Raw genomic sequence first — 23,698 nt, forward strand, 5'->3', positions numbered from 1 at the left:
TTCATTGGCAGGCAGATTCTTAACCACTGTGCCACCAGGGAAGTCCTACATTTTCTTTTGTCTTTAGCTGAGGATGATATTTAAGGTGAGGACTTCGGTCATTTTGACAAGTTATTCAGTTTCCTTTAGTCTCTCCCATGTATACATGTTATTAAACTTTGTTTTATTTTCTCCTGTTAACCTGTTTCATGTCAACTTAATTCTTAGACCAGCTAAAAGAACCTAGAAGGGTAGAAGAAAATTTCTTCCTCCTTAACAGGCTGTTTGTTAAAAAAACCCTCAAAACTGGAAAAGAGATTCTATCATATTTTGAAGAAGGATGTTAAGCAAAGTAAAAGTTCAGCTATCAATTTAGGGCTGTAATTCTTCCATCCTTACTATATTATAAAATGGTGGTCGGAAAGCAGGTGTAAGCAGATAGGGTAAGGGGTCCCTGGAGAAAGAGAATCAGGCATGGATTTCTTGACAGAAGAGAAGTCATTTTGGCCTAAGCCATTTTGTGAGATCTAAACCTGGCCACAATGCTTGCCTTTGAGTGGGTCTCAGTAACTAATGATCTTAAGGGAAGTGAGGGAATGCAGGAAAGGAAAAGCAGTCAAGAAACAATATTTCAGTGATATAACAGAGCCCTAGGATATACATAACAATCTGATGCATGTCTTTGAGTTCTGCAGGAACTAAGGCCCCCAACCCAGTTGGAGGATGGAATGATGATGTTGACCCTCATGACTTCAATCAACTAAAGCTTGGATTCTGTCGACCTTTGCCCCAATTCTGTGCTGAATTCTCCACCACCCAAGTCCCTTCATGAATACATGTGCCCTTAGCTTAAAATGTCCCCAATTTTGCTGTTTGGGGAGACACTGCTTTGGGAAAGATCCCCGGTGTTTTCTTTACTTGCTACAAGTAATAATAAATTCTTCCTTCTCCTGCTTTTTGCCTTGGTTGTGTCCTTTGGCTCGACATCCACCAAAAGGTAATCCCAGTTTTTCGGGTAATGCAGGCATTGTATTCCTCATCTAGAATTGTTTCAGAATGTCTCACACAATGGTGAGTACAGTGGTACTCAGTAAAGTGTTGTTTCCTGTTGATGGCAGCAATAACACCGTTAGAGCAGGAAGTGGTACCTAGCCACAGTTTTTTAAGAGAGAAGAGCTAGTCTCTAAAATGATGCTAAAAAAATAAAGTGTATTTAAACATAAATTTTCTAGATTGGGGGGAGCCATAGTCCAGGGGTAACTTGGTTGGCATGGCCATGATGGATGGTGAGGTCTGGGTTTAGTGTGTGTAATGGGGTCAGGGGTGATGGGAACTCAACCAATGCAACCCCTGTGTGCTGTGAGGCTGAGGAGATGACCCACATGGTGAAGAGTTTGGTTATATGTGAGGAGATTGAGCAAATAAGTAAATGTCTCAAAGATAAGGGAAATCAGGTTATTAATTTTTGAAGGTACAGATCTGAGAAAGGGAAGATTTTAAAAATCCTGTGGTATTTGATTGGAATTAGTGTAAACTCATAGTTTTATATTTATATCAATGTCTAACTGTGTTAGTTTCCTATTGCTGCTGTAACAAATTACCCCAAACTTAGTGTTCTAAAACAACAACTATTTATTAGCTCACAGTTCTGTAGGTCAGAAATCCAAGAGGGCTTGGCTGGGTTCTATGCTCGGGGTATCACAAGATCAAAATCAAGGTGTCATTAGGCTGGGCTCTTATCTACGCTCTGGGAAAAAGATCTGCTTCATTCGGGTTGTTGGTAGAATTTAGTTGCTTGTAGTTGTAGGACTGAGGTCCCTGTTTTCTTTCTGGCAGTCAGCCAGAACCATCCTCAGCTACTTGAGGTCACCTGCATTCTTCAACATGTTGTACCACCATCTTCAAGCCAGCAACAGTATGTTCAAACCTCTTGTGCTTCAAATCTCTGACTTCCCTTCTCCATCTGGAGAAATTCTCCTCTTCTAAAGGACTCATCTGAATAGGCCAGGCTTACCTGAATAATCACAAGGTCAAATGATATAAGACTATAATTATATCTGTAAAATCCCTTCACAGCAGTACCTACATTAATGTTTGATTGAATAAATGAGAGACAAGAATCTTAGGGAGGCTACCCCAGAATTCTATCTACTACACTGTTAAAAAAAAATGATTAAAGAAGACAATTTAGATCATATGAACAAACTTTATTTAACACTTCACGAAGTGGACAGTCTCTGTTTGGAGAACTGCAGAATGGGGTGGGAGCCAGGAAGCTTCTGCAGAATAAAGAGCAAGGAAGAGAAAAATAGAAAATATCTGACTGGCTGGGGCCACAGAGTCAATCTTGCTTGGGGTGAGAAGGAACAAGGAAATAAGTATAGAGCCCAGAGTTGGCTTGGAGTTTGGGGATTGGCAACTGGATATACTGCATTTCTGGTCAAGCAGAGCATTTACAGGGACATGAAAGTTATCTAAGTTTTGGTTTGCTGACATGGCACCCCAAGCAGGAGCAGCTCTGTCTTGGGTCTAGAAAATTATTTCAACAATACTATCTATTTATCATGGGTCAATAAACATCTATATCAATAGATATAAAAACAGAGATATGTGTGAAAGAGCCTAGAAGCAATGATATCTCAGGAAAAGTGAGCACAACTTGCACCCAGTGTTGGTTTCTAAATACCATTCCCCACGAAAAGGAGACAGATCTCTTTGGGGGAATGGATAATTTCTCAGAAGGAAAAGTATGAGATAAGCCCGAAACATCTTGAACCAGAAAGTAAGGAAGTGCTCAAAAAATGATGGGACATGTCAAAAGGAGAGAGGGGCTAGCATGAAGGGGCTCTCACTGGCCAAACATGACAAAATAAATGAAAGTAATGGATTATAACCCATTGAACAAATAAATATCCATGAGTCCATATTTGTATAAATGAATTCATAGGGGAAAAGAGAAAGCTCTTCCTTAAGGTGGAATGTCACCCAATAAATGTTGAAGGAATGATGGAGTTAGAAATAACTATGTTGCAATCATAAATGATTCAGGCAGGAAACATCAATGGATGATCAGACAACTGGGTAAAAGCTTGACGAGAGGTAGGATATTTACATAGTCTCAAAGTATTTCTTCATAAATTGCATATCAGTTACTTATTAATTATTCATTAACTATACAGCTGAGAAACCCAGCATGTACCATCTTAACCAAGCGATGATAGTGAGCATTGCCAATAATGGGACAAACTGCCATCATATGTTTCCTAATATGATACACTGAGAAAAACAGAGCATCTCTGCTGTGGTATTCCTGCCAAAATGCATAGTTTTATTCAATTCTTGAGGCGACATCAGACACACCTTTGCAAAGAACACAGCAAAGTTACTGGCCTGCACCCTTCAAAAATGTCAAGGTCATTAGAGACAAGGAAAAATTGGGAATATTTCCAGCTTGAGAGAGATCAGAGACAGGACAACTAAAAGGCCCTAGATTGGATCCTGGATAATAAAGACAAAAAAGGAAAAGGAGGAAAGAAGACTGCTTTTTGTCTGTCTGTTTGTTTTGTTATGAAGAACTCTTGGGGACAGCTAGCAAAATCTGCATGGAATCTTGTGGCTTAGATAGTAGTATGTATCAATGTTAATTTCTTGATTTTTATAAGTATACTATGGTTATGTAGAAGAAGTATATGTCTTTATTTTTAGGAAATGCACACTGAGGTATTTAGGTGTAATGGGGTTATAAGTCTACAACTTACCCTCAATTAGCAAAAAAAATTTTTTAAACCCTGTTGTGAGTTGAATTGTGTCCCCCAAAGAGATATGCTGAAGACCTAAATCTGTACATGTGAATATGACATTATTTGGAAATGGGGCCTTTGCAGAGGTAATCAGGTTAAAATGAGGTCATATTGGATTAAGGTGGGCCTTAAATATAATGACCAGTGTCCTTACAGGGATAGAGAGATTTGGAGACATAAGGACACACAAGAATGAAGGCCAAGTGATGGCAGAGGCAGAGATTGAAGTTTGGCGGCTATAAGCCAAGAGACGCCAAGGATTTCTAACAAACACCAGAAGCTAGATGACAAACATGGAACAGATTCTCCCTCAGAACCCCCAGAAGGAACCTGTTCTGCCATTTTGTTATGGCAGTCCTAGGAAACTAATACAAACCTTTTGTTTGCTTGCTATTAACATCAGCATCTTATATACATGATTTTCTGGACTTAAATATTCTAAAAGAGCCACTGAAAGAGATATATGAGAATGTGTTGCAATGTACATGTAAGAAAAATGTGTCATTTTTCTATGTACCTATCTTTCATTCACTTACCTGTGGGAAACTTGCAAGTGATGTCACTGTATTTGCTTTGGTATGAATGTTTGTGTCCCCCACCCCAGATTCATGTTTAAATCTTAACCCTCAAAGGTGATGGTTATTAGGAGGTAGGGCCTTTTGGAGGTGATTAGGTAACAAGGGTGGAGCCCTCATGAATGGGATTAGTGCCTTTATAAAAGAGATTCCTCAGAACACCTTAGCCCAATCTGCTGTGTGAGGATACAACAAAAAGTCTGTGACCCAGACGAAGGCCCTCATCCAACCCTGCTGGTGTCCTGATCTCAGACTTCCATCCTCCATAACTTTGAGCAATAAATTTCTGATGTTGGTCTGCAAGGCAGAAATAGAGACACAGATGTAGAGAACCAACGTATGGACACCAAGGAAGGAAAGTGGCGGGGGTAGTGGTGGTGGTGGGATGAAGTGGGAGATTGGGATTGACATACATACACTAATATGTATAAAATAGATAACTAATAAGAACCTGCTGTATAAAAAAATAAATAAAATAAAATTCAAAAATAAATAAATAAATAAATAAATTTCTGTTGTTTATAAGCCACCCAGTCTGTGGTATTTTGTTATAGCAGCCTGAATGGACTAAGACAATATCTTTAATCCTCATTTCCTTGCTGGATAGTATCTCCTTTAAAATATCCAATATGGGGACTTCCCTGGTGGTCCAGTGGGTAAGACTCCACATTCCCAATGCAGGGGGCCCGGGTTTGATCCCTGGTCAGGGAACTAGATCTCACATGCTGCAACTAAGAGTCCTCATGCCACAACTAAAAGATACCACATGCTGTAACTAAAGACCCCACGTGCTACAACTGACTCGGCGCAGCCTAAGTAAATAAATATTAAAATACCCCAATATGATCAAACAGAGACAGACAGCGTAGACAGCAGTAGACAGAGGAATTCAATTTGAAGCCTGATTTTGGAACTAACGCAACACAGGAACAAACACAGTGCCTAACAGTGCTTGACACACTGTAGTAGCCCAGTGTGTGTGTGTGTGTGTGTGTGTGTGTGTGTGTGTGTGTGTGCGTGTTCACTCTGAGTTGCTTGCGTCATCTTTAAAACTAAGAAACTAACATTCTTCACAGATTATGTCAGGATAAATAATAATGAGATAATAAATGGAAAATTTCTTTTTAGATTCTCAACCTTCCTGTAGAGCACATTTATATTATCTGTAAAAATGTTACCGTCTCACTGTTACAATACTATACGCAGATCCAGATTATCCAGTACGCCATTGTTAACTTGTTAAATAATAATTATAAAAAAACACTTTATGATTTCCAGTGTGGAATAATGACATCTGGCTCTGAAATCATGTAAAAGCAAATGGATAGGAGAGGTTTTACAGAAAAGGAAACAGGTTCAGAGGAGTCTAGTAATTCACTTAAGGTCATGTACTCTAAGAAAAAGACACAATATGGGTAACTTTCTTGTTTAAAATTCCCCAAATAACCTGTGTCAGTCATCTCTTTAGAACACAATTTAGTATTCTGGCCAGAATTAATCATCTGGTCTGAAGCACAGATTGTTGACAGTAACTCAGAACTAACCTGCCTATTACTATTTATAGCAGGATACATTGATTGCTTCATTTATTTTCCCAGGGATTTAAAACTTAATCATAGCATTTCATAAGCCAGAAGCACGTGTTTCTTGGATTAAATACATCCTGAAAGGGAATAACAGCATGATGACCCAAGGTCTTTTGCCTTAGAAAAAGCATTGCTGACAAACACAGCCAGGAAATAGAAAATACCGTGTTTTGTTGGGCCTTAACTTTATTTTTGTGGCCAGATTCTGCATGAGTATGTAAGGCTTTGAGACAAGTCTGTTGGATTGTTTTAATCTAAATTAAGCCCCCAAACCTCTATTGAATACTGACATTGTACAAACTGTACTATTTTTCTAGCATCTTATGTGTCCTTCCTATATTATAGCCATGATAATTTATTGAAAACAAAAGGGACTTAGGGTGATGTGGGTTTGCTCTTCAAAATACTTTTATTTTTTACAACAGGGTGCCACAAAACCCATCCCATTGATGTGATGTCCCTGTACTCCAGCCAAAAGAACAACGTGACCTCTTGGGATCACCTGCATGGGATACAAAGAAATGATACTCTGACAAACAGACACAACGGATATGTGTTTGGAAGGAGTTCCAAAAGCACTGTCTAAACAGTTAGACATTTCTTACATCAATAAACAATTTTTATATCCTTACACTTCCCACATTCTCCGGAAAAGTGTCAGGTATTAAATTCACTACCATAGCCTCTGTTTTAGTACATTCTGTGTACATATTTCATCATCCTTCCCTCACAGACCAGCTGATGATTCTTCTCCTATACTCTACAACACCTACTCTATCACAAGCTACAAAAAAGCCTAAATTGTCATTCTGCTTGCACACAGTCCTGTGGTTTTAGCCTAATGTTCTGAGAAATGACTCATTAGAAGCAATTTAAAATAAATGTTCAAGACTGCTCCCTACACGTTGTCTATTTATCAGCCTTCTAAGCCATCATTCTATTACAGTTTAGTAACTTCTTTCTAATCTTTCTGGACAAAAAGCAAACCAAGAGCTGCTCCTAAAGGTGCTGAGAATGATGACTTATTAGCTGGAGCATCAGCTCAAACCTAGAATCTTGTCATCTAAATCATGTCTGTTGCAGGTGAGGCTCCTCACATGTAGTTACTTAGGTATAGCTCTTCCAGTACAGTTCTCTTGACCTGAAGACCTATGAAGTAAAGGGACAAGTTATCATTCCCCAATATATCCAACATAAATTGGTGGCATATGCATAGGATAACTAGTCTAGATACTCTGTTCAAAGGGGAAAAATGGAAGGCATGTAGGTATCACTAGGCTATAGCAATTTTGAAATCCAGGAAGGTACAGATTAATACTTCCTTGATAAGGACTCAAGGAATGGAGATAACTCTTTATGGCACTTGGTTACACCCTTGGGGCTTTAAGTTCTGTCCTTAGAGTCACATTTCCTCTTCCATGAAAGGTAGCCCAGGTGTGCAGTTGTGTAGTTTTCTCAGCCTGATTCCTGTCAGTACAAGACCATTTTCATTTTTTAATGTATATCTCTTTTAGTCCAAACTGGTGGTGTTTCTGCAAATACAATTCTCTTAAAAAGTCTGAGATTTTTTTATGAATCTCATTTGGATTTATTCCACTGGACAAAAAACACACCTTGTCTTTTGCCTTGAAGGACAAACTTTGAAGGACAACACTCTTTAGCTTCTGAAAGTTTTATTCTTTGACTGAATAATTCCCTGAGGTATTTATCACCTTAGATCATTCTGATGTCTTAACAAAAGAACTGACAGCCACTCTCAGCTTCCTCTTTAGCCATTTGAGAGGGCACTTCGAAAAACCAGCAAGTCCTGGCTCCTTTTGTTTAATAATCCTTCATTTGGGTAATCTCTCTCCTCTCATATTAAGCAGCAAGAATAAATTAGGCAGGATCTTCAACTTTCTGCCTGGAAATCTCCTTAGCTAGCTCACTCAGTTTATTAGGTACATTTTCTACTGTCCACGTTACTGTAGGTAACAATGTTGCTAAGCTACCTACCACCGCATAACAAAGATCCCAGTTCCTGATAACATTTCCCTCATCTTTCACTGGCAGCCTCCTCATAGGCTAACAGGCTTCAACTAACAGTCTCTTCAATGGTCCTAAACTTCACTACCTTTTTCTGCAAAGTCCTTTCAGCTCCTGCTCTCTGTTCCAAAACCTAGCCCATATTTTCAGTTTTTTTTTTTTAACTGCACCACACTTCCTGGTACTAAAATTGCCTACTGCTACATTACATTTTATCCCAGTTTTGGGGTAGGATGCAAGAATTACTGCAGGCCATCTTGAAATCTGACTACCATAGCATTTAACAATATTTAACACACTACATGTCTTATTTTTGTTCGTTGTCCATCTAGAATGAAAGCTTCATTATGGCAGGGCTTTTTGATGGATTGATTCACTGCTATATCCCCAGTGCCTGGTACACACTAGGTACTCAACAAATAAGTTTTGAATGCTGAATTAAGACTACATTTCTTGGCTTCTCTTTTTTTTTTTTAATTTCCAAAATAATCTTTAATATAATTTCCTCCTATATCCCTATATAGTAATGTTTTAAGCTTTCATCATAATATATGTTAATTGAAACAACATAGCATCATAAGATCCTTTCATTCTGAATGTATTAGTTGCTTCTATTGATAGATGAATATGTTCTAAGTCTTCCTGGCAAATTATATTTACAAAAGAAAAACACCTCTGGAATTCTATATATACACAAATACCATCAATCAAGAGGGAACTGGAAATTAACTACCAGGTTTCTCCTTAACCTGGTTAGTTTGGAAGAATAACTCACTGAGGGACCAGCACTGAAGATTCTGATTAGTCAAATAAGGAAATAAATCTTTGGTTACCACAGCTAATTCTTCACTCATAGTTTTTTCTTCATACCCTCAACATTTTTGAGCATCTACTATGTGCCAGTCCTTAAGCTAAGTGCTGGGAATGCAACAGTAAGTCAGAAACATACTATGCATGCTCTTACAGCCTCATAAAGACAAATCAAAGAATTTCACTGCTGAAGATGTCTCAGAGGTCATAGTCCAGAATTTCCCAATGCCTATTTCATGAATCTGAGAAGCAGATTTTCACCTTCCCTTCTTTACATATATTGTTTGAGAGAAGACTCAAATACATTTCTCTCTTCCATCTTGTGATGGGCAAAATTCTAAAATGACCCCCACTATCTTTGCCCCCTGGTGTTACTCCCATGATTGTGTTGTTTTACAGCAAAAGGGATTTTGCAGATATAGTCAAGGTTACTTAACTTGACCTTAAGATAGAGAAATTATCTGAGTGGCCTCACCTGATCACATGAACTCTTTCGGAACAGCGAATTCACCTGCATACTTACTATACAACCATCAAAATCTTCATATCAAATTCATCTCTCACATCCCATTCAGTTTTTACAAAGTATCCAAATAATATCCTTTAGAGTCAAAGATCCAATTTGGAGTTAAATATTGCATTTAGCTGTCACCCCTCTTCAGACTCATTCAACTTGGGACATTTTCTCATCCCTTCCTTGGCTTTTATCATCTTGAAACTTGAAGATCACAGGCCAATTATTTTGGAGAATGTCCCTCCGTTTGGATTGGTCCTGTTTTTCTTCAGGATGGTTGTGCATATTGGAGAAATGAAACTGCTTTCTTCTCACTGATTACTATAAAAGAGCATACAATTTCTATTTTTATGATTCCTAGTGATGTTAATTTTGATAACAAGGTGGTGTCTGCCAAGATCCTCCATCGTAAAGTAGTCTTCTTCCCTTTGTAATTTTTTTTTTAACATCTTTATTGGAGTATAATTGCTTTACATTGCTGTGTTAGTTCCTGCTGTATAACAAAGTGAATCAGTTATACGTATACATATAGCCCCATATCTCCTCCCTCTTGTGTCTCCCTCCCACCCTCCCTATCCCACCCCTCTAGGTGGTCACAAAGCACCAAGCTGATCTCCCTGTGCTATGTGGCTGCTTCCCACTAGCTATCTATTTGACATTTGGTAGTGTATATATGTCCATGCCACTCTTTCACTTCGTCCCAGCTTACCCTTCCCCTTCCCCGTGTCCTCAAGCCCATTCTCTACGTCTGCATCTTTATTCCTGTCCTGCCCCTAGGTTCTTCAGAGTCTTTCTCTTTTTTTTTTAGATTCCATATATATGTGTTAGCATATGGTATTTGTTTTTCTCTTTCTGACTTACTTCACTCTGTATGACAGACTCTAGGTCCATCCACCTCACTACAAATAACTCAATTTCATTTCTTTTTATGGCTGAATAGTATTCCATTGTATATATGTGCCACATCTTCTTTATCCATTCATATGTCGATGGACACTTAGGTTGCTTCCATGTCCTGGCTATTGTAAATAGAGCTGCAATGAACATTGTGGTACATGATTCTTTTTGAATTAATTACTTTCTCTTTCAGATTTTTCGTCTTTAGTGTATAGGAATGCAGGAGGTTTCTGTGCATTAATTTTGTATCCTGCTACTCTACCAGATTCATTGATTAGTTCTAGTAGTTTTCTGGTAGCATCTTTAGGATTCTCTATGTATAGTATCATGGATGACTCACTCTTGAGCACCCTGAAGAAGCTTTTAGATGTCTATTGCAATTCACATTTTAGAAAGCATATTCACATTTTTAAAAACACTTTGAGAATGTAGCAAAGCAAGAAGTGAACAGAATAAGCAATTTAGATTTTGCCCATTATCTTCTATTTCTATCTCATGTTTGAAACGTGGGTGTGTTACATGGTTGTGTTGTAAAATAAATATGGTCAACTAAATGCATTCCTGAAGTCAGTATTACTATTACCAGCTCCTTTAACAGAACTGGTTTTCCCCTAATGGGCTTTCCCTTACTGAAAATTTGAATTTAATCCAACCACCAAAACAACTACTTTCTCTTCTGAAAACAAAAGTTTCTGTGGTGTTTTCCCAGCAGAAGAGATCTTGAAGATCACCTCCAGAAAGGCCACCCAGATCCACTGTTTGCATTTCTCACCCTGCAGGCACCTCCAACCCAACTGTTCTCAAACTCTCACCTTCCTCCTGACTCATGATGAATGGTTGTGCCACCTACCCATTTTACAAAGCTAAAACCTTAAAGTCACCATAAAAACAGCAACCATTAAATTACTGGGGTTCTCAACTAGACATATTGTGTAGGTCAGGATTTTTTAACCTGATCTACTGCCGTTTGGGGCAGGATGATTCTCTGTGTGGGGGGCTGTGCTGTGCACAGTAAGGTGTTTAGCATTATTCCTGGCCTCCACTAGATGCCAATAGCCCCACTTCCACCTGCTTCCAGGCTTCACAATAAAAATGATCTCCAGGCGTTGCCAAATATCTGCTGGAGGCAAAGTCAACTTCATTTGAGAACAACTGATGTAGATTAACTCTTTACTCTTCACAATACCCCACAGGGTCCCACCCCAGACCTACTGAATCAGAAACACAAGGGTTAGGGTCCAGAAGTCTGTTTCAATACACCTTCCAGGTGGTTCTGATGCGCTCTGACATTTGAGAACCCGTGGTCTACTTGACAGACCTCTAACGTTGCAGGTGGCATAGAAACCCTGACTTCCTTCCCTAACAAGTCCCTTGCCTTTACCTCCTTCTCTCCTGTCCTACTCCACGCACTGCCCACCCTTCATTTAAATCTTTCATTAGCTACCAAACATGTGTTTGTCTTTATCTTCTAAGCACCAGTAATATAAGCAAAACAATCGAACTCCTAAGTGGCTTGCTGACTACAGGCTGGGGTGTTTCAGCCATCCCACCCCACCTGGAGTAGGTACACACCTTGTCAGTGTAAGCCACAAGCCTCCGGCATTGTGCCTCCTTCTTCTTGGTGAACCCCTTGACTTTTGTGGCTCATTCTCAAGTGTCCCTTTTCTTTGAATTATTCGGAGGGCTAATCCCTACTTTCCCTGAACATCCAATAGCCTTACACATCTTCTTATTTCGCTTATCCCATGGTGGCATTAACGTTTGTTTACGCGTCTCCTAGAGTAGCGGTTGGGTGAGGGAAGAGCCTTCTTTTATCTTTGTGTAGCCAGCTACACACAGGACAGTGGTGATCATCGCAGCACACATCAGAGTCATCCAGGAGTTATTAAAAAATTGGATGCGGGGACTCACCCCCGGACCTATAGAATCTTGCAAATCCATATTTTAAACTACTCCCACACCATAGTTGAATTACTGCCCAATGTCTTGCACAGAGCAGGTATTTAATCAAAATTTCTTGAATGTCTGATCACTTAGCAGGGCTGCACAGAGAATCATCTCTGCCTTCCCCTCAGCTTGCTGCTCCAGTTCTGCTTTTTCTTTCACTTTTGATTTCACTTTCCATTTCCTTTAACTTGGAAGTACTTGGCAGGGGCTTCCCTGGTGGCACAGTGGTTAAGAATCCCCCTGCCAATGCAGGGGACACGGGTTGGAGCCCTGGTCTGGGAAGATCCCACATGCCGCGGAGCAACTAAGCCCGTGCGCCACAACTACTGAGCCTGCGTGCTGCAACTAATGAAGCCCACGCGCCTAGAGCCCGTGCTCCACAACAAGAGAAGCCACCATAATGAGAAGCCTGAGCACCGCAACAAAGAGTAGCCCCTGCTTGCTGCAACTAGAGAAAGCCCGCGCGCAGCAATGAAGACCCAACGGCAGCCAAATAAATAAATAAATAAATAAATAAATAAAATTTAAAAAAAAGAAAGTACTTGGCAAAAACCAAACAGTCAAAACTGATAAAAGGCCAAATTTTGTTTAGATGATTTTAATTATTGACCTAATCTCTGGAACCTGAAGGTTAATATATTGTTCACAGTCTCAAATATCCTGCAGGAACCTCAAATTAGGGTGACCTGTTAAATAGTCCTAAAGTGTCTTTCAGGATTTCAGTTACCTGGCGGCTACTTCCTACTCCCCGCTTGCATGAGGTCTCCGTGATTGATCATAGATAACGTTATCACCCTTTAAGGTGGTTGTGAGACCTCAAACCAACTCACCTGTATGTAGCTGGCCAGGCGCGCTCCATTCAACATCGCCGGCGGGGCAGGGCGTCGCGGCCGGCGCTGTCACCTGCGATCAGGTCGGAGGGCGCCAGGGGAGGAGTAAGGTCGGGGAAGTCCTGGGGGGCGGGGCAGCCCGCGGCTGGTGGCGAGAATCGAAACTCAGCTGCTGAAACCGCCGTTCCCGCTCTTCGGAAACGCATCTCGAGACCCGCGAAGCGTCCCAGCTCGGCCCTCACCCTTCCCGCAGCGGCGGCGGCCCGGGCCCCGCGGGCTCTGAACCATGTACACCCGCACTGGGGTGCAGGGCTCCGGGGTCGGAGCCCCCGCCGCCTCCCGCCCGGCCCGGGACCCCAGTGCGTGGCGCGGGGAGCTGGGCCCGCCGCAGGGCCCCAGGCGGGGTTTGGAGGAGGCTTCCGAGAGCCCTTCGCGGGAGAGCCGGGAGCACGCGGGCCGGAGGTCGTAAGTATTTAATCACCTGTCCTGCGGGGCGGAAACCCAACCCCAAACAAGCCCCCAGGTTCTTCTCAGATCACTGAAGTTTGAACCCCAGGGGCCCCATTACAGGGTCTCTAAGAAAATGAAGGCTCGTTTGTCTAAACAATAGCATCCATGAATTACCTTATAAATTGAGTGTGCCGGTCCGGGATCCTTACTGAACATCTGAGCCCCCCGTTCCCTTTGAGGACACTACTTTCCTGATTCTTGTGACTGGCTACAGGGCTAGGCTACTACTGGGTGTGTAGTAACTGCCTAGGCTTCTTACTGATTTTCCAGGTATCTCCAGAACTCATGCTAGTATGAAAATATTTTTTTCCCTTCCTTAAGAAAACTGATGCCCTAAATAGTATCTTCACATCAGCTGGGAGGGTAAGGGTGAAGAGGGAATGTGTTATGGGGTAGAAATGCAAATGCTGCCTCTAGGAGCCTGCATTCCAACAAAACTCCCGGATAAAGTAGCGTCTTAGGACCAGAGGACTGAGCCGGAGAGGAAGTGAGTGGGTGCAGTGTTTCTTGCCGCGGATGTTGATAAGTGCTCTACACAGGAACAGGTAGGTAGCCTTTATTCCTGGTCTTTGGTTCAGGGACTACAGTTACTATCCTGGAAATATTTATTATGAAAAGTGTCAGTGATCCTTTCCCACCAATGGAATGAGATGCTTTAACCCAACAGTAGGGTTTGTGAAGACATGACTGCTTTTGAAGTGCTGCTTCTGTGAACTGGAATTTCCAGATGGTTTCATTTTCAGTTCCCCCTTTTCATCAACTTCTAGTTACATGAAAGACAAACGTTGGTTTCTAAGGAACAGTATATAACCTTATGCCCAATAAACAGATTTTCTTTCATCCCTTAACTTTTGAAAGAATTCATAAGTACCAGGCTTTTTAATATTATTCACCTTTGGGTTGCCCTTAGGTGGGGTGGGTGATCTGGGTGATTTCAATTAGAGATTGCTGCGTTTCTTTCCTACTCAGAATGTGGGGGGTGGGGCGGGGGGCGGGGCGGGGCTGAGCGGAATTCCCCAGCGGTCCAGTGGTTAGGACTCAGCGCGCTCACTGCTAGGGCGGGTTCAAGTTTGATCCCTGGTGGGGAACTAAGATCCTGCAAGCCGAGCGGTGCGGCCCGAAGAAAAAGGGGGGGATATCTGGTCATAATGGAAGTCCTTTAATTCTGAGTAATCTACATCTCTGTAAGCTGTAGCATTTGATGTAACAGAGGTTACGGATGTATGGTTTCACGTTGATGATAAATACCCTCTATGCGCCTTTTTTTCTATTTTAAAGAACTAGTTAGACATAATCATTTAATTGCAAGCTCATAACATCTCATAAACATTAGCAGTTGCATCTGTATGTTTTCTTATTTGTAAAGTAATTGTAAATTACCCCAGAATCTTGCTGGACTAAATTACTCAGAAAGGGGCAGTTTTCTAATTAATTTTCCAGGCCTCAGTATCTGATGACCTCACTACATTTTGTGATTTCTAATTTGCCAGTAGACCATTAGAGAATACATGGGTGAGTTCAGTTGTGTTTCACAGAACTCATTATTTTCATGTGAACCAGTTGCAATAAGCAGAACATTATAAGATAAATTTCCTTTTAGGTATATAACAAGTAAGAGCCTGTATGGACCACTCTGAATTCTTCTTACATCTCCATTAGTCACTTATATCTACTGTTTATTCTTGCTTGTCTCCTTTAATGGAAGCAGGAAACCAAGGAAAATTGTTGAATGGCAAATAACATCTCAGTAAAATTGACCAAAAAATGCCATTAAGATTTGATTTATTTTCTTGGAGAGAAATTAGAAGCATTTTCTGATAGAAAATTAAGAAAAAGGAAAGATAGAGGTAAGTGCTTAATTGTGAAACTTCACTTGTTCACTTGCAATATGAGCTTATTTATATGATAAAGGGTTGAACTTTGACCTTGTTTTGTGTGCATCCTTCCATTTATTCATTAGGGAAGCCCCAACGTGGGAAAAGGAGCAGGAGCTTTGATGCCAGGAAGACTTGGGTTCAAGTTCTGATTCTGCCATTACTTACTCTCTGAATTTCAACTACTTTATGTCTCAGTGTCCTCATTAGGTGAAATGAGATAATACCAACCTCTCAGGGTCTGTGTATGTGTGCGTCTGTGTGTGCATAAAACAATTTCATGCCTGGCAGAAAGCAAGTATCCAGTAAATGTTGGGTGCTGATAGCCTTGAATTCATTTAACAAATGTTTATTGACCAAGTACTGTGCTGTCACCCTGAAGTGTTTATGCCTTGTAAAAACACACTGATTTAAAACGCTGACTTACATATAAATATAAAGAGACTTTAAGGCAAGTTGTTAGAATGATTCCTGAGGACCTCTAATAGACTCTAAGGCAAGGCTGAGCCCTTAACTATATTTGGATTTAAGTAAAGTGTTTACTAATAAATATTGGATTTCCTAATTATTTTCAGTTCGTGATTTTATCTTGTCCTTAAATATCGTAAGCTATTTATACAGATTTAAAGAGAAAAAAAGTTCACACAAACTTCTAATCCAGAGTAATCCTTTACCCTTCCCCCAAACTCTAGATAAATATAAGACTAAGGCATGGGTTTTTCTGGAAGGAAATTTTACCTCATTTTACCTAATTCTGGGCAAAAGGCTCTTGCCTATGATAGTAATACAGGCAAGGTTCACTTTGTTCAGATACTTGTGTATAACCGTACCTAGAGGTGGTCCTTTAGCTTGATGCTGTTAGAAGGAAATATAAAGATATTCTGAAAATGAACCCATAATGTGGAATTTTACTATGCAGTTAACTTTAACATAATTTGTATATAAACTCAGTTTACCTTAAACATATTTGTGGCCAACTTTATAGCAAAAACTGTAGAGACTTAAAGATTAGCAATAATAACGGCAAGCACTTATGTATTTAACTTATGTTTGTTAAAGTGCATTACATATGTTAACTCTTTTTTAAAAATTTATTATTTATTTTTGGCTGCATTGGGTCTTTGTTGCCATGCGCAGGCTTCCTCTAGTTGCGGTGAGCGGGGGCTGCTCTTTGTTGCGGTGCATGGGCTTCTCATTGCGGTGGCTTCTCTTGTTGTGGAGCGCGGGCTTCAGTAGTTGCAGCACGTGGGCTCAGTAGTTGTGGCTCGCAGGCTCTAGAGCGCAGGCTCAGTAGTTGTGGCGCAGGGGCTTAGTTGCTCTGCGGCATGTGGGATCTTCCCGGACCAGGGCTCGAACCCGTGTCCTCTGCACTGGCAAGCGGATTCTTAACCACTGTGCCACCAGGGAAGCCCCAAACATATGTTAACTCTTTGAATCTTCACAACAACCCTATAAAAAGAGAGGGTTTCTAGCTCTGGATATTTAATTAGAAATACAGGAAAAAATAACTACTCAACAAAAGACAAGCCCTTGTGTAGCTTACAGTCTAATGATGGGGCAGACAGATAATTACATGAGTAACTCTTTATATGCACTGTGAAGGAAAGCCAGGGCCTGAGTTAGTCTTGGGAGCAGGAAAAGTGTTCCCAAGAAGTGATGTTTGAACTGTGATCTATAGGATAATTAGGAGTTGTGGTTTTTTTTGTTTTTTGTTTTGTTTTTTTCTGACAAATATGTTGTTGCAACACCAATAATCTATAATTCAATTCAGTTCTGACATTACTCACAGCTGCTGCAGATGCCACAAGTTAAGGGCTCAGTCCCACAAGCCTGCTCCCACTTTAGGAGTAAGCCACAAGGGGGGCCCCAGTCTCCCCACATCTCTGACTACAAATTTGGGGGTTCTCATGACCTCCCCCCGTGCCCAGGTTTGATAATTCACTAGAATGACTCCCAGAACTCATGGAAACCACTATACTTACAATTACAGTTTTATTATAAAGGATACAGCCCTGGAACAGCCAAATGGAAGATATGAGGAGGGGGGTTGCACAGAGTTTCCATACCCTTTGTGGGTGGGTCACCCTCCTAGCACCTGGATGTCTTCATTAATTTGGAAGCTCCCCAAACCTCATTGTTTGAGGATTTTTATTTAGGCTTCATCACGTAGGCATAATTGATTAAATTGTTGGCCCTTGGTGACTGAACTCAATCTGCAGCCCCTCTCCCCTTCCCAGAGCTGGGGGAGAGGTGGACCTGAAAGTTCTAACCCTCTAATCACATGGTTGTTTTTTATGGCAAACAGCTCCCATCCCGAAGCTATCTAGGGCCCCCACCAGGAATCATCTCTTTAGCATATAATTGACATTCTCTCTTTTTTTTTTTTTTGTCTGTGTTGGGTCTTCGTTGCTGCGTGCGGGCTTTCTCTAGTTGCGGTGAGAGAGGGCTACTCTTCGTTGCGGTGCGCGGGCTTCTCATTGCGGTGGCTTCTCTTGTTGTGGAGCACGGGCTCTAGGCGTGGGAGCTTCAGTAGTTGTGGCACGCGGGCTCAGTAGTTGTGGCTCGAGGGCTCTAGAGCACAGGCTCAGTAGTTGTGGTGCACAGGCTTAGTTGCTCCGCAGCATGTGGAATCTTCCCGAACCAGGGATCAAACCCGTGTCCCCTCCATTGGCAGGTGGATTCTTAACCACTGTGCCACCGGAGAAGTCCTGACATTCTTATAACTTAGAATTCCGAGGATTTTAAGGAGCTCTGAGCCAGGAGCCAGGGACAATGATTGAATACTTAAACTTTATTATACCACGGTAGTTTAAATAGCCTCTATGACAGTCAGGGAAGCTTGCTATTCAGATCTTCAAAAGACTTTACTGTGGGGAGCACAGTTCAACTGCCAGCTCTAGTTGCCATCCTTTTTTTTTTTTTTTTTTTTTTTGCCATCCTTTTGAATCCATTGTATCCTTTGCTCTGAGAGCACACTTATTCTGCACTCTTCCCACCAGTGTCTGAGCATTCCAGGTGGGACTCCTTTATGGGGCAACTTTTGCCAGAAGACTCCCCATTGACCTATCCAAGATTTTCTCAGAACCGTATACCAGTCTGAGGCTCTTCCTACTCAATCCTCCCTCTCTCCTTTCACAGGTGTCAGACCTGCTCATGTTCTTAAGGCTTTCCCTGCCTACTGCTGCTTGCTTACCTTTTATCCTTCACAAGGCTTCCTCCCAGTAAATCTCTTGCTTGTCTAATCTCATCTTGATGTCTACTCCTCGGAGGACCCAAACTGACACAGCCTTTAAGATACACCATACCCCTGACAATAGCAGCTTAGACACCATGGCTGTTGGAGTGCTATATGTCCTGGGGAAACCCACTCCTTTTCCTTATTTCCTTCCTTGGGGCTCAGGGGACATTCGCTAGTTTCCTTTCTCTAACTTCAATACTTTGCCCAATTTGTTGTGCTCCAGGGAAGAAATTAACCCTGGTAACTGATACATTTGTTTCCCCTTCATCCTCAAACTCTCAAGGGAGAGCGAAGGGAGACTAAAGAATAGCTTGGTAAGCCCACTTATTAATGGCCAATTCCTGATTTTTCTCTCTTAAAGAACCCTGGGTTATTTTAGTATTAAACATTTCGTAAATGTAAGATGAGATATAAGATGGGATAGATGATAACATAGTCATTAAGTTATAGCATTAGTTCCATTTTTATTAACATCACTATTTAATCATTGTTGAGTATACTCTTAATCCTGATGTATAATTTATACCCAAGACAGACCATCAAAAACTTCTTAAGTCATTCTTGACTCAGCTCATTTGAATCTGAACTAGCCACATAAAATAGTCTTAAATGAAGTGCAAGTTTTTACAAACTTATGAGAGCCTACAGGAACTGCTTTCACTATTTTTTCTTCACTGCAAATGCCCCAGATTTCTCTTCTGTCTCCTCTTACGACTGTGAGAAAATAAGCTTTTGCCTGTAGTTGTTAAATGGCATGAAAGCATCAGGCTATTACCCCTCCTTGGAGATGGAGAAATGAATAATGCCTGAGTTCCTTTTAGTGCTCTGAAATAATGGTACCTAGGAAGAGAAAAATCTATGATTGATTCTAATGAGTAATCTTCTTGATGGCTCAATATAGATAGCGATTCATTAGGGAACTATTTAACTCAATCTCCAGGCAAGGCTCGTAGGCATTCAGAAAGTTTGTAGAACAATGGACAGTATTTAACTCAATGATAATTTTATGACTCAGTGAGCTGGGTAGGTGTCTCTATGACCAGATTCTACTACCAAACTAATCAGTAGAGCTCTGCCTATTTGACTGCTTTTAGGTCTTGTGCTCTTTGGAAGCCTCTGTTTGACTGCTTTTAGGATTGAGAAATGTGACAAAGCATTGCGATACTGTGGTAGCAGAAAGGAAATTAGTTATGACCTAGAACAGTTAAACCGGGTACTCCGAGGAACTAAAACAAAAATAACAATCAATAGCTCGAACTTTTATGTCTTGAACTTACAACCACGTGCTAGACCCTGTGCTACACACATCATATAATTCATTTTTCTCTTCACAATAAACACTTTGCCCCATTATAGTTGAAGAAACTGAGTCTTGAGAGAGTATATGATTTCCTAAGTTCTCATGGCTTTTTTTAGTCACAGAACCAGCCCTCAAACCTGAGTCTGTCTACCAAAGTCTGGATCCTGAACATGATGGAGCTGGAGGAGGGAGTGATAGTGCAGCTCATGAATTTCCCATCAGTGGTCCTATTTTCACATCAAGAAAATAGAATTTCTATAGACTAAAGAGAGTGGTACTATAGAATCAGCAATGTGACATTTATTTACAGCTTTAAAATGATTTGGATAGAGAGGTAGTTTGTAGGAGCAAAGTTTCTGTGGCGATCCTGTTTTCTCTGCTGCTTTTCTTCATGACAGCTTGGTTGGCTTACATTAGAACAGCTTTCTCACTGTCACTGTTTCTGAGCAACCTAAACCACATACTGCCTTCCAGAGAACTTTCAGACTTCTGACCACTGCCTAAAGTTAGCAATGCATTTGACATTCATGACCTAGTACATGCATGGGTATATGTGAGTTTATGTATAACTGAAAAAAATGTCAGAAAACAATTCTCACCCTTACTATATGTGATGGACTTTGACATTTTCTATTCTTATTCATTAAAAATAAACCCATTAAGTTGATTTCATGGCCCATTAGTGGGTTACCACCTACAGTGTGAAAAGCAAAGCATTGTTCTTTGCATGGCAGAAGAGATTGTTGGAGTGGATGGAAAGAAAAGACATTTTGGTTTGATTAGGTCAAATTTACCTTCCTGTTTATACAGGAGGGGAGAAATTATGGTCCTGTTTAGGATGAATTTCCAACTTTTCTGCATTAGATTCCACTCCTTAATATGGTACGCATTTGAATTCTGCTAAGTCTTGGGGAGCAATCATTTTTGTTCAAATACAATATCAAAAATGAGTGGGCACTTCTCAAAAAGTTTGACAGCTGAAACAGTGAAACAATAAATCAACGGGATGATGAAAGCTTGAAAACACATAAAACCTATAATAATCGGTAGAAGCATAGCAGAAATGAGAAAAAAGAAACTTAGTTCAATTACACAGTAAGGTTACTTACTTCAAAGTCAGTAGAATGCTGTAAGGTTATACTATTGTTAAGGTTAATTGCATCTATGCAGAATGTATTTGAATCTGAAACAAAACCTTAACAGGAAAAAAATCATCAAAGGGAGAAGACTGCATTTGAAGGGTCTGTTCTATGTCAGAGAATCAGGCAATGATGGTTCCTTTGTTCTGTAATGTTTGTAATTCATGCCCCCCCCACCCCCCGCCATGAACACTTAAAAGGCAATTTAGTAAAGTCCTGTAGAAAAACTGAAGACGTTTCCCATCATTAAAACTCAAGAGCTGGTATTTCCCAGTGTTTGTTTTGCTAGGGAACCAGTGAGAGCGGAAATCCTGTGCTACCTAGTCCTGTAAGAAAATCTGAACCCCTGATTTAAGAAATCTTTATTTTAAATATTTTCTCATTTAATACTCCTTGGAATATTTTTTCATGGTTGTAAAAGTAAAGTCATATCCGCTTGTTATAAAAATCTAAACATTACATTGGGAATTCCCTGGCGGTCCAGTGGTTAGGACTGAGCACTTTCACTGCCGTAGCCCAGGTTCAATTCCTGGTCGGAGAACTAAGATCCCACAAACCATGCAGCGCGGCCAAAAAACCCAAAAAACTAAACATTACAAAACTAATATAGAAAGGAAAAGTCCCCTGCAATTCAGATCCTTAGAAATAAACACTTCAAGCTGTTTGATGTAAGGACCTCTTTATCTTTAAAGTGTAAGTTGTTCTTTTTGACTTTTAATCCAAGTAGAAAGACTTAGAGCCATTATGCCCTTCAATTTCTACTGCTAATAGAAGGTGACAATAATAATAAGTGTCTTATACATAATATGTTATATATAATTATTATAATAAAATAGATATCTCCAAATAGGTGTCTTAAGCGTAGGTGGCTTTGTTTCTCTCCTATAAAGTAAGTCTGAAGGTAGGTAGTCTGGGGCTGATATAGTACAAATAATAGGCAATCATAATAGAACATTTGTTATTTCCTAGCCTTGTTCTAAGCACTTCGTACACTAAGAGATAGATATTTGTTATCCCCATTTTACAGGTGAAAGAATAGAAAAACTAATTTGCTCAAAGTTATAGTTAGGAAGTAACAGAATTAGGGTTCAAAGCAGGGCAGTTTGGCAATAGATTACCACTAGTGTGGTAGTTTTACAGATTGCTTCTTTCTGCTCTGCTGTTTCTGATGCATGTCTTACATACTCAAGTTGCCTCACTGACCAAGATGGTTGCTTGAGCACCAGCTTCCACTTCAACCTTCCAGGAAGGGGGGGAGGGCAACAAAAAAGCTTTTCCTGTCCATCTGTCTATCTTCATTTAATGGAGCTTTCCTAGAAATCCTTCTCAATGGCTTCCCCTTATATCTCAATTTGCCAAACTTAATCACACAGTCATATTTGGCTATAAAGAAGGTTGGGGACTATAGTCTTAATGGAGCACATTGTTAACCTGAATAATATAGGAGTGCTTTTAGTAAGGAGGTGGTGAGAATGAATGGTTAGGTAGGCCAGCATCTATTCTGGTTTAGGAATTGAGGAGAGTCAAGCATAAGAGCAGAAATTAATCATATGATCAAACTGTCACTGGAACTTTGGAAATGCAAATGGGATATCTAAGGAACAAAATTTTAAATGTAGTCCACATTCCTGTTCAGAGTATTGATTTTAGAGGACTACTAAGGGTTTTCTTCTGGATAATGTTCTGTGCAATCTTTGTCTTATGCTTTGCACATCCTGCAGGATTGTTTACAATAGTGAACAGTTGAAACAACTGAAATGGTTAAGTGAGTGGTTATATTAATGGTGCATTGATGTTGTGAAATATGTAGCCATTTAATATTAAGCTTGTTACGTGCATAATTGGGAAAACCACTTATAAGTGAAAGCAGCATATAAAATTGGACTTAATATATGACTGCAACTGTGTAATATGTACAGAATATAGATTGAACTGAAATTCACCCAAATAACACTGTAATTGAGACCTCTGAGGAGTGGGGTTATGAGTGACTTTTAAATGTTTTAAAGATAATTTTCTGCATTTTCTCATGTGAGCCTATGTTTATTTCAAAATCAGGATGAATTTCGTTTTTAAATATTCTATGCAGATATTTAGATATAAATACTTTATGTCTTGCATTTCTAGTTTTCTCCTTTAAGTTATAGATGACCTTGAGGAGCAATGCTTAAGACATGTGAACATATGCAGAGCTTAGCCTAATGATAATAATAATAATAAGAGGAATAATAATAATAGAAAATGTATAACAGTTTGATAAGTGTTTTTATGCAAATGCCAATTTTCTTATCACTAAGCCATTCTTAAATATTCTCTTGTTGGAAAAGATAGTCCTCCTTGGGCCTCTTGCACTCTAGATGTCTTGCTGGGTATGCCAAGATTGCATACCTGACTGCTCTAACCTGGACTATTTCTTAGGGTTGTTGTGTAGCTGGGAACCTTGAGAGATGAGGTACATTCTCCCCAGAACAAAGACCAGGCTTGCTTACTATCTGCTATAAAAATGGTGGATTCCACAATGCAGGGTTCCTCAGCTGCAATGCAAACACAGTGTGTGTGCAGCACCCATCATGTTGACTTGGAGCCAGAGAGAACAGACATAAATATGCTGGTGCCATGCCATGAGTGATGAAGTCCACGTCTTCTACCAGCATCCATGAAACAGTAACCGCCT

General features: G+C 40.3%; 1 protein-coding gene and 1 long non-coding RNA gene across 5 annotated transcripts in view; one reads left to right on the plus strand and one right to left on the minus strand.

Moving 5' to 3' along the window:
• Nucleotides 1-1,595: 1,595 nt before the first annotated feature.
• Nucleotides 1,596-13,050, minus strand: LOC309615728. The gene is made up of 2 exons (XR_014237026.1): nucleotides 12,964-13,050; nucleotides 1,596-1,993 (listed from the first exon to the last, which is right to left on the minus strand). It is a non-coding gene; the product is annotated as an uncharacterized lncRNA (long non-coding RNA).
• Nucleotides 13,051-13,128: 78 nt separating this feature from the next.
• Nucleotides 13,129-23,698, plus strand: part of EPSTI1 (epithelial stromal interaction 1) — a 105,845-nt gene continuing 95,275 nt past the window's right edge. For 3 of the 4 annotated variants that reach the window (XM_082365663.1, XM_082365664.1, XM_082365665.1), the window contains exon 1: nucleotides 13,129-13,428. In XM_082365663.1, coding sequence (XP_082221789.1) covers nucleotides 13,250-13,428 — 179 coding nt within the window. In that variant the 5' untranslated portion in view covers nucleotides 13,129-13,249. The remainder of the gene's footprint in view (nucleotides 13,429-23,698) is intronic. The other variant, XM_082365666.1, reaches the window with a different exon arrangement.

This window comes from Balaenoptera borealis (genome assembly GCF_965194805.1).
Source record: "Balaenoptera borealis genome assembly, chromosome: 18".
In the NCBI taxonomy this organism is placed as follows: domain Eukaryota; kingdom Metazoa; phylum Chordata; class Mammalia; order Artiodactyla; family Balaenopteridae; genus Balaenoptera; species Balaenoptera borealis.